This window comes from Falco punctatus (assembly GCF_963210335.1).
Source record: "Falco punctatus genome assembly, chromosome: 4".
Classification (NCBI taxonomy): Eukaryota; Metazoa; Chordata; class Aves; order Falconiformes; family Falconidae; genus Falco; species Falco punctatus.
The window spans coordinates 51,005,443-51,021,181 of record NC_137583.1 but is presented as its reverse complement, the minus strand read 5'-3'; the positions used below and the strand labels follow the sequence as shown (position 1 = coordinate 51,021,181).

At 68.7% G+C, this 15,739-nt stretch overlaps 1 protein-coding gene across 2 annotated transcripts in view; it reads right to left on the bottom strand.

The window, feature by feature from the left end:
* The window catches only part of KCNH2 (potassium voltage-gated channel subfamily H member 2), a 30,376-nt gene extending 17,485 nt beyond the window's left edge, over positions 1–12,891 (bottom strand). Inside the window, exons 1-5 of one of the 2 annotated variants that reach the window (XM_080382752.1) lie at positions 9,145–12,891; positions 8,193–8,423; positions 1,903–2,067; positions 1,210–1,650; positions 177–391 (exon numbers count right to left, since the gene is read on the bottom strand). In XM_080382752.1, coding sequence (XP_080238878.1) covers positions 177–391; positions 1,210–1,650; positions 1,903–2,067; positions 8,193–8,423; positions 9,145–9,220 — 1,128 coding nt within the window. In that variant the 5' untranslated portion in view covers positions 9,221–12,891. Of the gene's footprint in view, positions 1–176; positions 392–1,209; positions 1,651–1,902; positions 2,068–8,192; positions 8,621–9,144 lie in introns of those variants that run through there. The other variant, XM_080382751.1, reaches the window with a different exon arrangement.
* Between the last annotated feature and the right edge of the window lie 2,848 nt (positions 12,892–15,739).

Here is a 15,739-nt window from a genome sequence, read left to right as displayed (position 1 = left end):
CACCTCCCTGCATGCTCCAGCATCATCCTGCACACTCCAACACATCCCTGCGAGCTCCGGCAGCCAGCTGCCGTGCAGAGCATCCTCTGGGCTCTGGCCATACCCCGAGCCCCACCCAACCGCCTCTGGCGCTGCCCAGCCACCTCCGTTGGCGTGGCAGGTGCCGGTGGGCTCACCTGGGTGACCTTCTCAGTGACATTGTGGGTGCGGTCCTTCAGCTTGGTGGGGGCGATGATCTCCTTCTCACCGGGTGGTGCAGCCAGGAAGGCATCCGCTTTGAAGTCCACGAAGTTGAGGGTGATCTGGGGGATCTTGCTGATGGCCCGGTAGCGCATCAGGTCCGAGTCGGAGGTGGAGTTCAGCAGGGCACTCCGGACGTTGTTCATGGCCCCTGGGCACGGGGACTGTCACCATAGGGGACCATAGCCCCGCTGTTCCCCAGGGCTGGGGTCCCACAGCAGGGCGAGGGGAGCAGGGAACCCCAGGGCTCAGGGGGTCATGATGGCAGATGAAGGGAGCGAGAAGCCCCGGCACAGGGGGGCACCCCCAGCCAGGCGCTGCAGGGCTGTGACCCAACAGCTTGCTATCATTTACCATTAATATAATTATTTTTCCCTTCCTAATGCACTTAGCAGGATTGGGGGTTAACAAGGCAATTGCTGGTGGCTCTGTGCTGCCAAGGGGATCATGGGCTGCAGCAGGTGGGGCCGGGCACCGCGGGGGGGGGGCAGGGGGCTGCGCGATGAGGGGAGCCAGGGAGCCCCTCACCCCATGCGCTGCAGCCAGGCAGGGGGTGTGCACTGGGCAGCCACACCAGGGTGGCGCCGGGGTCCCTGCCACGCAAGGGCGGGGCTTGGTGCCGGGGCGGGGGGCGGAGCTCAAGGCTGCCCCAGCCCACCCCATGCCAGGTGCCGGGCCCCACCAGGCGCCGGAGCTGCCGGCAGCGCAGAGCATCACAGCAATGAGGAGCCTGACAGTGACAAGTGCCGCGGCAACCCCGTGCTGGCACTGCTGCCAAGCTGCCGGCAGCTCCCTCCGGCTGCGCTTGAAAGCTGCCCCGGCACCCTGCGTGCCAGGAGATGGCCCTGGCCCTAATGAGCTGCCAGCCATAATGACTTCACCCCATGGCCACACGCTGCGCCTGGGCAAGAAGCTGCAGGTGCTGGCACTGGTGTGTGCAACACCCGCGGTGTGCCAGCAGTGCCGTACCAGTGCTGGAGCCACGATGCATGCTGGTGCCAGTGCTGGCGTGGCGGTTGTGGCAGCGCTTGTCACCCTCGCCCTTCATGGTCTCGATGTCGTCAACGGAGGAAGCACGGCGCACACTGTGGATGCTCTCGTGGGAGCGGCTCCGTGCCAGGCTGCAGTTGGAGAAGGCGGTGTGCAGGGCCAGGCGGTCGGCGCATGGCGAGGAGTGGGTGACGGGTGGCTCAGGGGGTCTGTCCCCCATCAGTGCTGCCTGGTCCTCAGGCTGGGCCCCCCCCAGGCAGCTGGGCTCCAGCGAGGAGGTGGCCTCCTCAGCACCAGACTCGCTGCTCTGCTTGGAGAAGTCCACGACAACGGCGTCAGGTGGCTCCTGCGGCAGTGACTGCTTGCTGCCCGCCAGTGCCAGCAGCGCTGGCAGCTTCAGCCTGAAGGACTTGCTGCGCCCTGGAGGGAGGAAGGGGCACGGTCAGGGTTGGGGTCCACCCACCAAACCCACTCCATGGGTGCTTGGCGACCTGGGCACCCACTGCCCTCGCCACATGCTGTGTGGCACAGCGCTTTTGGCACAGCACCCGGGATGTGGGGTCAGTGGTAGCAGTATCAGCACCACCTTGGTAGGACTCGGTGCTGCAACTGGCACGGCAGTGCCAGCACAAGTCCCCCCAGTCATGCCACATGCACTGGCACCAGCCCTACCTGCAGGGAACCAGTTGGCGGGGGTGACCCAATGGTTGGCATCCTTGTCGGGCGAGCCTGGGTGCTCCTTCTCCATCACCACCTCAAAGTTCAGGATGAACATGATGACGGCCCCATCCTCGTTCTTCACCGGCACCACGTCCACCAGGCACAGGAAGCAGCTGCCTATGGTGCAGGGGGTGCTCAGCACCGTGGCAGCATTGCCCCCCATCCCTGCTGGGCACCCCCTGCTGCCATCTGCCTTGGTGGGGGGTGGGGGGCAAGAACTTGCTGACTCAGCAGGATGCCAGCCCCCCTGCAGCCACATCACAGGGAGACGCTGAGGCACCGAGAGGGTAGAAGGGGCCCTCAATTCCCCAGAGCCCCCCTAAAACATTCCAGAGAGCATGTGGGGTGAGCGTGGGGCCTGCAGGAGGTGGGGGCTGTGGTGGGAGCAGCGCTGGGGGCAGCCAGGGTGCCAGGCCAGGCTTAAGCTGCTCAGGACTTGTTAACAGCTGCAGCGTTAATCCTGCTGCCACAGCTGCAAACTCAGCTGGGCCGGGGGGGGGGGGGGGGGGGGGGGGGGCGGGGGGGCGCAGGCGGGCAGGGCAGAGGCAGCCCAGGGTAACGGCTCCAGCATCCCGCATCCCCACCATTGCCCCACGGAGCCACTGCCCTTCCCTCTGCAGGGGTCCTTGTCCGCCCTGGGGATGCATGGGATGGCCTCTGCAGCTCCCCCCCCCCTCTCCCCCCCCCCCCCCCCCCAGCATCCCAGTGACGCCCCAGCACCTGCAATGGCTGCAGTAGGACACGGGATGGGGTGACAAGCACATAATGCCAGAGCGCTGCATCATCACCACGCGGCTCCTCTGAGCTGCAGCCCCCACTGCACCCCCACACGGCATCCCCCCAGCTGGCAGCGGGCCCGGTAGCCTGCGCCGTGGAGCCCAGTACGGCAGGCGCCAGCTGGCGCCAGCACCATCCCCAGCCCCGCATGGGGAATCCCTGCCCGCACGTGGGGCTGTGGGCAGGGGGCCAGTACCACAGGAGGCATGTGGCATGCCACGGGCATGGCACACCAGGGCACAGAATGGCACGCCATGGGCCACAGCAGGGTCCCCAGCTGGGCCACCCGCTGCAGGGGGATTAGCGGCACTGACACATGGCCACCCTGTGCCGCCAGCAGCTTTATTTCATCCTCGCCCACCCTGTACCCAGCTCCCGCGGGAAAACCTAATACCCCTGATCCCCCACACTGGGATGCATGCCAGCACTGGCCACGGGCACCTCCGGCCCTCCCACCCGTGGCAGCCCCATCCCACTCCCTGCAGGCGGCCGGCCCCGGGGCAGGGGAAATGGCAGGACCCCCGCGCCGGGTGCATGCACCTCACCTTGCTGCCGCCAGGGCCTCCGGGGGGGGTCAGGGTCCCCCAGCACCCGCCCCATGCACCCCTGGGGCTGCAGGCATGCGGACCCACACCCACGTGGGCTGGAGAGGTGCAGGGGGGCCTGAGTCTGGCCGTGGCCTTGGCCAGCCCAGGTCACACACACCCCCACGGTGTGCAGCACCCCAGTCGGCTGCCCCCCCAGCCCAGCTGCTGAGCTCAGGGGCTGCGGCCCTTGGCACCGCCGCTGTGCCGGCTTTATGCCTAAATATGGCTGCGGGCAGCAGCTGCCGGCGCCACGGGACGGCCACGCCATGCCATGCCATGCGCCCTGGTCCAGCTGCCAGCTGCCTCCAGCCCCCCTGGCACCAGCTGCCCGTGGGGAAATGGGGTGCAGGGCTTTGAGGCACGGGGATGCCCAGGGCGAAGGTTGAGGGCTCAGGGCACCAAAACACCAGACCTACACACGCCTGTACTGCGGTACTGGCTGGGGGGAGAGGTGGGGGCTGTGCTGAGACCCCTGCCCCTCCAGTGTCCCCCTGTATCCCCCCCCACCATTCCACTGCCTCCCCCAGCATCCCTGTCCTGCCCCAGCATCCTACTGCCCCCCCCAGCATCCCCCTGTCCTGCCCCAGCATCCCACTTCCCCCCCCCCCAAGCATCTCCCCCAGCCCCCCTCCCAGCATCCACCCCAAGCCAGACCCCAGCATCCTCCAGCCCTGCAACACGTCCCCCTCCCCTGGCCACACACCCCCAGTACCCTGCCCAGCCCGGCACAGGCCCTGCGCCAGGAGTTGCAACAAAGTGGCTGCCGTCCCTGCCCTAGCAGGTCTGGGGGCTCTTGCACCCCCGGGCCCTCCCGGCCTCTGGGACTGCAGTCACGAGTGGCAGGGACGGAATGTACCCCGCGGGGGGGAGGCTGCTCCCGCCCCCCAAATGCACCCACACACCTCCAGACCAACGCCTCAAATCCACGCACCCCCCTACGCTGCAGCCCCCGCCCCCCCAAAGCTGAGGCTGAGCTGCTCCCCACGACCGCCAGGGGGCAGCACCGGGAGCACTGAGCACCCTGCCGCCGACCCTGCACCCCTACCGTGCACCCCCCAAATGCACCAAGCACTCCGCATCCCTCCCTGCACTGAGCACCCTGTGCCCCCACCCTGCACGACACTGAGCACCCAGCACCCTGACACCCTGCGCCCTGCAGTGCACTGTGCACCCCCACATCACGCACCACGCACTGTGCCATGTTGTGCGCCCTGCACCCCACATTGCATCATACACCCCCACACCCTGCCCAGCACCGCGCAACCCTACACCACCCACCCCACGCTGCATCCACACCACACCAGGCACCCCATGGCACAGCTCAGCCCGCACCACGCACCCCTCCCTGCTGCACAGCCCCCACCATGCCGCGGGACCCACACCCTGCACCATGGTGCTGTGACCCAAAGGCCAGGCAGGGGCACCCAGACACATGCACCTCCTTGCTCCCCCATGCAAACCCCGCTGGCATCCCCGTCCCGCAGCACCCACCGTGCCGGCACTGGTATGCTGCCTGCCACTCCCCCCCTGGCGCTGAGGCTGCCGGCGCCTGGCCTGGCTCCCACCGCGGTGAGGACATGACCTTGCCCAGGCAGCGCTGGCAACACCAGCGAGAGCCACCGTGTACTGATGCTCCTCGCCAGCACTACTGGCCCATGGCCACCCAGCCACAAGTGCGGTGCCAGCGCGGTGCCTGGCTGGGCCAGGGCAGCCCCACTGGCACGGGGCAAGCACCTGCACCTGGCTGCACCAGCTTGTGCCAGGCTGGTGGGGACTGGGGGCCTGATCTGGCTCCTTCACGCTCCCGGGCCAGCACCCAGCCTGTGCCAGCAGACAGGGACAGGCGCTGCTGCAGCTGGCCCTGGCCCCAGGCCATCAGCCTCCCCAGCCATGGGTGGCAGGGGTCTCTGCCCCAGATGTGGTGTGGCACCACGGCAGCTGCCCCTGTGCCCAAGGCTGTCCCCACAGGGCCCTGGCTCCTCTGTGGCTGCCACGACCTTCTGGCGTCCCCAGCAGCACCAGGGCTGTATAAACAACGTCGCTCAAAACTAATGGCTGCAGCAGCGGCTGGCGACACGGCAGAGCCCAGCCACCTGCCTGCAGCACAGCACGGCACTTCCGTGTGCCACACCATGGCGGTCCAGGGCCGTGCCAGACAGGCTGGCCGGGCACTGTGGCAGGGCTTGGTGCCAGGGGGATGCCAGGGCAGCGGAGCGGGGTTCAGCACAACCACAAAGGCACAGATGGGATGAGCAATGGCAGCCACGGCCAGGGAGATTGCCGGGGCTGCCAGGGCCAGCAGCAAGGCCACAGCCAGTGGCAGCAGGGTCCCTGCTCGGGGTTCAGGTGCCCCAGTGCAGCAAGAGGCAGCAGGTGGGACCCCACCTCCCAAGCACCCGGCAGGCCTCCCCGCCCCAGTGCTAGCCCCACCGTGGCAGGGCGGCACCAGCACTGCAGCACACTGCAAAGGGGATGCCCATGAGTGGTGCCACTTGCAGCCAGGGACCCACCACACCAGCCCCTGGACACAGGGCCAATCTGTGGGTACAGGAAAACCCCATACCCCAAGGGCAGTGGGACTCTGCCACCAACGCTGCTCCTGCCCACTCCCCTGCCCCACGCAGCTCTGCCCCGTGGGCCAGGGCAGCCAGGTCCCCACAGATCCCTCGTCCTGGCCCCCTGCCCCAGGGAGGTCCCGGCCATGACAGAGAGAGCTAAGCAGCAGCTCCCCAGCCACTGCACACACCCGCCACTGCTGCTGCCTATAAATATCCCATCGGAAACACCACGCTCCCCAGGGACATGGCACGGGCAGCGCTGCTGCAGCACCAGCCACTGCCAGCACCTGCTGCCACATGCCCTGGGTGCCCCCGCTGGCCTGTGGGCAGGGGAAGCCCCATCCCCACCCGGGGTCTGGGGCTGCAGGACAGAGCTGCCCCTCGGGGTCAGCCCTGCCATCCAGGGCAAAGTCAGGCCCTGGGCTAGGGGACCCCCCCTGACATCACCCCCAGGACCCTACATCCCACCTGCTACAGGTTTCACAGCAGCACCCAAGAGCCCAGGCTGGGGAGGGGGCTGGCAGAGGACTGACAGCTGTCCTGCTGCAGCACTTGCCCTGGCAGCCTAGTGCTGGGGGGGCACAAGCCCAGATCAGATCCCCCAACTGGTGCCAGGGCCGCAGCCCCCGGCCCAGGGACACAGATCTCATCCCCTGCTCTCTGGAGATGGGGTGCCTCGTCCCATCCTGGCTGGCAGCTGAGGGGCACAGGCACCCCTGGGCTGCTGGCTCAGCCTGCCCACCACTGCCCAGAGCCAGGGCTGGAGGCACCAAGTGCAGGCAGGCAGCAGGTGGGCACGGGTGCTGCTTGCAAGCACAGCAGCTGGGGGGTCCTAGCAAGGGCCCCAGCAGGAGCCTGAGCCTGGTCCCAGTCTGCTGGCACACACCAGCCAGCAAGCAATGGGCAGGGTAATTAGCACAGCCCTAATGAGAACTAACAAAGCATTGCCCACACTGCTGGCAGGGAACAGCCATGTGCTGCCTGTGCCCTGCCAGAACCCAGCACCATGCACAGGTCCGAAGGGCACTGGCACCAGGTACGCCCGCCTCGGCGCCACTGCCCCAGCTGCCAGCCCTGGCTGTGCCAGGCACCACAGTGCCCAGCTGCCTGGCCAGCACCGCAGAGCCGCAGCCAGCTGCGGCAGGACAGGGGCACGGCAGGGACTGGGGTGTCCTCCCACCCCAGCTCAGTCCTCAGAGCCTCTGGCAGCCACCCCAGCCGGGACCCCTGGCACCCCGCACCCCAGAAGCCAGGTGGCACCAGGAAGCCAAAGCCATCGTTGCAGCACGTGGTGGCTGCCGGCAAAGCCGACATGGGGCCAGCAGCTGGGAACCAGCTTTGTTTACTCTGCCGCCGGAACCAGGGCCGGGTGCCGAGAGCCGGGACAGCTGCCATGAGAGCCGGGACACCTGGTGGAGGCACAAATGGGGCTGCGGTGCGGGGCAGCCCCAGCACCACCAACGTGGAGCTGCACCAACCTGCTGTCACCGTCCACTGGCACAGGGACCCCCAGGACTGGCAGCACTGGGGCAAGGCAGGGGGTGCAGCACGGCCCTTGTGCCCAGCCTGGGCAGTGACCCCCCCCATGCACCACATGCTCCGGGGTGGCAGCACTGCGATGTCCACTGCAGGCTTAAGCCCCACAGCCTCAGTGGCTTGCTCCAGGGCTGGGTGCAGCACAGCACCCACATCCCACCCAGCCATGGGGCAGCCAGACCCCCAGGACAAGGCAGGCTGAGTGGCTGCTGGTGGGGCAGGAGCTGGCCCAGGCCAGCAAAGCCATGCAGCACAGCAGCACAGAGGCTGCCACCCTGCTACCCCCTCCGCTTCCCCAGCACTCAGACCACGCTGCCCCAAATCGTGTCCCCCCACTGCTCCCCATGTCCTTGCTGGCAGGCAGCGCAGTGCCCCCACACCCCACGTCATCCCCCACTGGGTCGCAGCACGCTGCTCCCACCCCACAGCTGCAGCCCCATGGCACATGGATTCCCGGCACCCCACTGGTGCCCCCAGCACCATCGCTCTGCTGCGAGCCAGGGCAGCAGCCAGGGCAGCTGGCAGAGCTCCAGTAGTGCCAGAGAGGCAGGACAAATCCCCACCTGCGAGGCCAGAGGTGCTGCCCTTCAGCACACAGGCACCAGCTGCTGGTGCCAGGCTCCCACCCACGCTGATGCCACCCACAATGCAGCAGGGCCCGGCACAGCTGATGGATGGCCACAACTCAAGGGTCTGTCTGCCCATGACACAACGAACAGCCACCTTCACCCCCACGCAAATAACCATCAATTTTCGCTGGCGGCCGCATGGCGCAGGTCCCTACCATCCTTGCGGTAGAAGCAGATCTCCACCTTGCGCTCCTCAGCGCCCAGCAGTGCCTGGGCGATCTGGGCAGCGGCACCGCGCTGGGTGCGGGGCCCATGGAGGAAGTCACAGGTGCTGGGCTTCTGCATCACCTCCGCCCGTGAGTACCCGCACAGCTGGCAGAAGCCGTCGTTGCAGTAGATCACCGCGCAGTTCTCCACCCGGGCGTTGGCAATGATGAACTTGCGGCCTGGGGGAGAGGGAAGGGTCACTCCCTCACGCCCCCCCCAGCCCAGCACCCCACCGGGATGCTTCGCTCCATCCATCCATCCATCCATCCTTCCATCCACCCACGGCTCTGGGCTCCCAGTGACCGAACACCTGCAAGCTGCCCTACTCGCTCCCTGGAGAGCCCCCCCAAGGCTGCCAGCACTGCCACCATCACCGAGGGGACCCCCCGCCATGGGGACCCCCCCGCCACCGCGGCCTGAGGACAGAGGCTCAGCTGGGCCAGCCCAGCCCTCCCCAGGACACCATGCTGCCACCAGCCCCTGGCTCATGGCCTGTCCCCCAGCACGGTGACACCCCACAGCTCAGCCCCACGGGGTGGTATCGCCCCCGGGCCACCGCCCAGCCCTGCCGGGATGCCGTGCCCGATCCCCCCCAGCACTGGGGCCCCCCGCAGGCCCCGCTGCCGGCACAACGGCACGGCTCGGGGGGGCCGCGGACAGCCGGGGTGCCCTGGCCGGGCGGCAGCCGCGGCGGACGAGCCGCCGCCGGCGTCTCCATCACCGCTGGTGCTGGGCCCCCCCGAGGGGCAGGGGGACCCCGGCACGGCCGCCCTGGGGCCGGCGGGGGCCAGGAGCCGGGGCGCTGCCTCATCACCCGCACCCCAAACCCTGCCCGGAGCCATGCGCGCGCGCGCCCGCCCCCCCGGCTCCCGGCGCCCCCCCACCCCCGGCCCCACTCACTCTGCCCCTCGAACTTGCGGATGATGGTGTCCAGGAAGGTGTTCTGGGGGGCGACGTGCCCCCGCCGCACCGGCATGCTGCCCGTCCCATGGGCAGCGCAGCCGCCCGCGCCGCACCGCCGGGCCCCGGGCACGGGGGGGGGCGGGGGGGAGGCGGCCCCGCGCCGCGGGGGGTCCCGCTGCCCTTGAGCCAAGGACGGCGCCGGCGGGGCGGCTACGGCGGGGCTGGGGGGCCCCGGCCCGGCCCCGGGGAAGGCGGGATGCGGGGGGGGAGCACGCAAGGGGTTAAGACGGGGCCCTCCCCCGCCGGGGCCGGGGCCGGACCCTGCCCGGCCGGGGCCGGGGCCGGGCCCCCCCGCACTACCCGCTGGGTGCGCGCCGCGGCGGTCGCAGCATCGGCCTTATTTAGTCAAGGAGAGGCCGGGGGGGATGGAACCCCCGCCCCGCCCCGCCCCGGCTCCGTTCGGCCCGGCCCGGCTCCGTTCGGTTCGGCTCAGCCCGGCTCGGTTCGGCTCGGCTCGGCTCGGCTCGGCCCGGATCCGTTCGGCTCGGCTCGGCCCGGCCCGGCCCAGCTGGGTTCCGTTCCGCCCGGCAGGGGCTAGGCTCGGCAGGGCTGGACTGGGTTGGGCTCGGCGGGGCGGGGCTCGGCTCGGCTCGGCCCGGCCCGGCTCGGCTCGGCGGGGCTCGGCTCGGCTCGGCTCGGCGGGCGGCGGCAGGCGCTGCGTGTTGACAGCCGGGCCCGCGGGGCGGGGCGAGCGCGGCCGCAGCCAATGGCCGGGGGGGGAGCCCGAGGGGGCCCCCCGCCACGCCCGGCCTGGGGGCGCCCATAGGCCCCGTCCCCCGGCGCACCCCGCAAGCACAGACCCTCCGGACCCCCCCCGCGCCCCAGGGCCGGGCACACCGGCACCCCCAGCAGCCCCACCCACCTGCGACCCCAGCGCTCACCGGCCCACCTACCTGCCCTGCCCTGCCCTCCTTGCCTTGTCTGCCCTGACTGCCTGCCCTGCCCCCGTCTGCCCTGCCCTGCCTGCCCTGCCCCCCCCACCTGCCCTGCCCTGCCCTCTCTGCCTGCCCTGCCTGCACCCCTTACCACACCCCTGCCTGCACCCTCAGGGCCGCAGACCAGCAGCCCCTGCCCACATCCCCCTGCCTGCTGCTGCCCGCCCACCCCTCCTGCAGGTGGGCTGGGATGGGATGGATGTACTGGGACACCAGGACACTGGGATGCCAGGGTGCCAGGACGGCAAGATGCCTGCACACCAGGACACTGGGATACTGGGATGCCAGGACACCAGGATGCTGGGATGCCAGGATGGCAGGACCCTGGGATACTGGGATGCCAGGATGGCAGGACCCTGCGATACTGGGATGCCAGGATGCTGCGACACTAGCAGGGCCGGTGCCAGCTGCTGGGAGCAAGCAAGCGGGCTGCCCCCCCCCCCGCTGCTGGGACCCTGTCCACACAGCTGTGTGGTGCCATCCCTGTGCCGCACTGCCCACACTGGGCCCCTCCCGCTGTGGGACCCCCCTCCCTCGGCCTGGGGTCCTGTGCCCCTTCTAGAGGCAGGTGCCAGGGTCCCCCAAGATGCTGGTGACCAGCCAGTCTCAACGCATCCCAGCCCTGCTCCTCAGTGGGGTTACATGGGGTCATGTAGGCTCAGGGCACGGCCGTACTCCGGGTTCTGGGTGATTATGTGTGGTCTGGCCACGGTGGGGCCCATGGGGGCAGGTGCATGTCCCCCCATCCCTCCTCTTGCCCTCACAGAACCAGCCACCACCAGCACCCCCTGCCCCCCCAGGTCTCAGTATGGCCCAGTGCCTGGCCCACTCCCAGTGCTGGTTCCAGTCCCAGTGCTGATCCCACTGCTGGGCCCAGGTCTGATCCCATTCCCAGTGCTGGGTCCCAGTCCCAGTCTAGCTCTAGTTCCAGTCCTGGTGCTGGTCCCAGTCTCAGTCTGGGTCCCAGTCACAGTCATGGCTGCACTCCCAGTTTCAGTCTCAGTCCCAGTCCCACTCCTAATGCAGTCCTGGTGCTGGTCCCAGTCCTGGTCCCAATACCAGTTCTGGGTCCTTGTTACAGGCTCATTCCTGGTCCCAGCCTAGTTCCAGTCCCAGACCTGGTCCCTGTCCCAGTCTCATTCCAGTTCTGGTCCCAGTCATGATGCTGGTCCTGGTGCTGGTCCCAGTCCATGTTGCAGTCCACTCCTGTCCCAGTTCCAGTCCCTGTCCCCATCCCAGTCCCAGTTTCAGTCCCCATTCCAATCCCAGTCCAGTCCCAGTCTCAGTCTAATCCTGGTCCCAACCATGATGCTGGTGCTGGTCCAAGTCCCTGTCCAGCCCAGGCACCAGTCCCTGTCCCAGTCTCAGCCTCTGCCTTAGTCCAAATCCAGACCAGGTACCAGTCCTGGTCCCAGTCCCAGTTTCAGTCCCTAGTGCCAGACCCAGGCCAGGTTAGGTCAGGTCCTGGTCCCCACCCCAGTTTCATTCCAATCCCAGTCCCAGTCATGATGCTGGTCCTGGTGCTCATCCAATTCCCTGTCCTAGTCCCAGTTCAGTCCAGTCCCACACCCAGTCCCAATCCTAGTCCCATCCCTGTCCAGTTCAATCCCAGTCCCAATAATGATGCTGGTCCCAGTGCTAGTCCCAGTCCCAGTCCAGTCTAGTCCAGGTACCACTCTCAGTTCCAGAATCAGTCCAGTTCCAGCCCCAATCATGATCTGTTGCTGTTGCTGGGCTTAGTCCCAGTCCCAGTCCTAGTTCAGTTCCGATCCCAGTCCCAGTTCAGTTCCAGACCCAGTCTCAATCCCAGTGCCAGTCTCATTCCAGTCCCATTTCCAGTCTCAGTCCCAGTCCCTGTCCCAGTCCAGTCTCAGTCTAGTCTGAGTCCAGTCACATTCCCAGTCCTATCCTGGTCCCAGTCATGATACTGGTCCCAGTCCCTGTTCCAGTTCCAGTTCCAGTCCCAGTCCTAGTCTCATTCCAATCCTGGACCCTATCATGATGCTGCTTCTGGTACTGGCTCCAGTCCCAGTTCCAGTTCAGTCCAGTCCCACTCCAAGTCCCAATCCAGTCCTGTCCCAGTCTTTTTCCCATCCCAGTACATTCCCAGTCCCAGTCCAGCCCTTGTCCCGGTCTGAGTCCAGTCCTTATCCCAGTGCAGTCTCAGTCCCAGTTCTTGTCCCAGTCCAGTCCCATCTCAGTCTCACTCCCCATCCAGTCTAATCCTAGTCCAGTCCTTGTCCAGTCCAGGTTCTGGTACCAGTCTAGTCCTGGTCCCAGTCATGATGCTGGTCCCAGCCACAGTCCAGTCCAGTCCCGGTCCTTGTCTCAGTCCAGTCTCTGATTAGTTCCAGTTCAGTCCAGTCCAGGTTCTGGTCCCGGTCCTGGTCCTGGTCCCAGTTCAGCACCAGTCCCAGTCCCAGTCCAGTCCTCTCCCAGTCCTTGTCTCAGTCCAGTCCCGGATTAGTTCCAGTCCAGTCCAGTCCACTCCCTGTAAAGTCCTAGTCCTGGTCCCAGTTCAGCACCAGTCCCAGTCCGAATGCAGTCCTGTCACAGGCCCAATCTCCATCTCAATCTGAGTCCAGGTCCACGCCAGATCCCTGTCCCTGTCCAGTCCCAGCCCCAGTTTCAGTCCAGTCTCGGTCCCAGTCGTGATGCTGGTCCTGGGCCCTGCCCCAGTCCAATCACAATCCCAGTCTCAGTCCAGTCCAGCCCAGTCCCGGTCGAGTCCCTGTGCAGTCCCAGATCCAGTTCAGCACCAGTCCACCCCGGTCTCCCTCCGCTCCTATCCCAGTCCGGCCGCCCCGCCGGGCGCTGTCCTTGGTGCTGAAACTGGAGCCGGACCCGGCCCGGACGCGCGGTCGGAGCTGTGACCGCCAGGACCCTGCTCAGCTCACCCTAGCCCAGCTCAGCCCAGCTCAGCCCGGCTCAGCTCGGCTCAGCCCGGCTCAGCCCAGCTCAGCTCAGCCCAGCTCAGCCCAGCTCAGCCCTGCCCAGCTCAGCTCAGCCCGGCCCAGCCCTGCCCAACTCAGCCCAGCTCAGTCTAGCTCCGCCCAGCTCAGCTCAGCCCAGCTCAGCCCTGCCCAGCTCAGCCTGGCTCAGTCCAGCTCAGCTCAGCCCTGCCCAGATCAGCCCGGTTCAGCTCAGTCCAGCCCAGCCCAGCTCAGCCCAGCTTGGCCCAGTTCATCTCAGCCCTGCCCAGCCCAGCTTGGGTCAGCTCTGTCCGGCTCAGCCAAGCTCAGCCCAGCCCAGCTCAGCTTGGCTCAGCTCAGCTCAGCCCTGCCCAACTCAGCCCAGCTCAGCCCGGCTCAGCTCGGCCCAGCTCCGCCTGGCCCAGCCCAGCTCAGCCCAACTCAGCCCAGCTCAGCCTGGCTCAGCTCAGCCCAGCTCAGCTCAGCCCAGCTCAGCCCAGCTCAGCCCGGCTCAGCTCAGCTCAGCCCTGCCCAACTCAGCCCAGCTCAGCCCGGCTCAGCTCAGCCCAGCTCCGCCTGGCCCAGCCCAGCTCAGCCCAACCCAGCCCAGCTCAGCCCTGTCCAGCTCAGCCCAGCTCAGCTCAGCCCAGCTCAGCCCAGCTCAGCCCAGCTCAGCCCAGCTCAGCCTGGCTCAGCTCAGCCCAGCTCAGCCCTGCCCAGCTCAGCTCAGCCCAGCTCAGCCCGGCTCAGCCCGGCTCAGCCCGGCTCAGCTCGGCCCAGCTCAGCCCGGCTCAGCTCAACCCAGCCCAGCCCAGCTCAGTTCGGCCCAGCTCAGCCCAGCTCGGCCCAGTTCAGCTCAGCCCAGCTCAGCCCAGCTCGGCCCAGTTCAGCTCAGCCCAGCTCAGCCCTGCCCAGCTCAGCCCAGCTCAGCTCAGCCCGGCTCAGCCCAGCTCAGCTCAGCCCTGCCCAGCTCAGCTCAGCCCAGCCCGGCTCAGCTCGGCCGAGCTCAGCCCAGCTCAGCCCTGCCCAGCTCAGCCCAGCTCGGCCCAGTTCAGCTCAGCCCGGCTCAGCCCTGCCCAGCTCAGCCCAGCCCGGCTCAGCCCAGCTCAACCCAGCCCAGCCCGGCTCAGCTCGGCCGAGCTCAGCCCAGCTCGGCCCAGTTCAGCTCAGCCCGGCTCAGCCCAGCTCAGCCCAACTCAGCCCAGCTCGGCTCAGCCCGGCTCAACGCGGCCCCGCTCAGCTGGCCCGGCCGAGCCGAGCCCCACCCCGGGCTGCCCCGCGGGGGACACGCGTGGGGAGGGGCGGGGCGCAGCCTTGGGGCAGGGGGCGCAGCCGTGGGGCAAGACCAGTCCTGAGCACCCTCACCCGCCCCCTCCCCAGGGCCGAGTCCCCGCCCCCCAGAAAGGGCAGCCAATCGCATGGACGCTCTGCAGTGACGGACAGGCCTGTCCCGCCCCCCGTGGAGGGCGCGGCGCGGGGGGGCGCGAAACAGCCCGGGCAGCGGGGGCCGCGGAGACCCCCTTGGGACGGGGTGACCCGGCATTGTCCCCGAGCCGGGAGGGGGAGCGGGGCTGGAACCCCGGCACCCAGCCCGTGCCCCGCTGGGAGTCCCTGAGCCCCCTCGCTGACCCCGCCCCGCCCGCCCCCTCGCTGCCCCCCGCCTCCCCCCGCCGCAGGAAGGAACCGCCGGCAGCCGCGGCCGGGCGCGGTTTCCCGTCGGTGCGGGGCCCCCCCGAGAACCCCCCAGCCAGGCCCCCCCCCCCGTCCCGGGACCCCCTCCTCGGGTGTCACCGTGGGACCCCAGCACCGCCGGCAGCTCGGGTGACCCCCCACCCCAGGGTCACCCCAGTGTGTCCCCCTTCCCGTGCCCCCACCCCCCCCCGGAGGGTGCCGGGGCACAGCCCCCCGGGGTGCCCGGCCGGGGGGCCCCTGGGAAGCGGCCTGGCATATCAATGGCAGGAACTGGGTGGGGAGCGGCAGCCCCACACGGGAGGGGCAGGGAAACTGGGGGCTTGCGGTGGACATCCACCCCACAGCCCCCGGGGAGGGGGCTGGGAGGAGGCCTGGGACCCCTGCGGGACATCCAGCCTCCTGGCACGAACGTGGGACCCCCCAAGGAGGGCACACTGCCCATGGCCCCCCAAAGGAGCTGGCAGGAGGGGCGGGGGGGCAGCTGGCCCCATCAGGGGCAGGTGGTGGCAGACTCCAGCCCACGGCCCCTCTCTCCCCTGCTCTGGCATGCCATGGGGCTGGGGCCAGGGGAAATGGACCCCTCTCGGGGACAGTGGCTGGGGGAGGCAGGAAGGGTCCGTGGCTGTGCCAGGGGGGCCATAGCCATGCTTGGAGCTGTGTGGCCATGCTGGGGGTCCTGTGGCTGTGCTGGGGGTCCCGTGGCCGCGCCAGGGGTCCCATGGCTGTGCTGGGAGCCCTGTGGCTGTGCTGGGGGGGCTGAGGCCACGTTGTGGGTCCCATGGCTGTGCTGTGGTCCTGCAGCCATGCTGAGGGAGCTATGGCCATGCTGGGGGGTTCTATGGCTGTGCCAGGGCCTGTGGCCATGCTGGGGGGGCCCTTCACCATGCTGGGGGTCCTGTGCATGCCACCCCTGGCACTGCCACCCCTGCCTCCCCCCCCCGGCCACCTGCAGGGGTACAGGGAGGGCAGAGCAGGGCTGAAGCACCTCAGCAG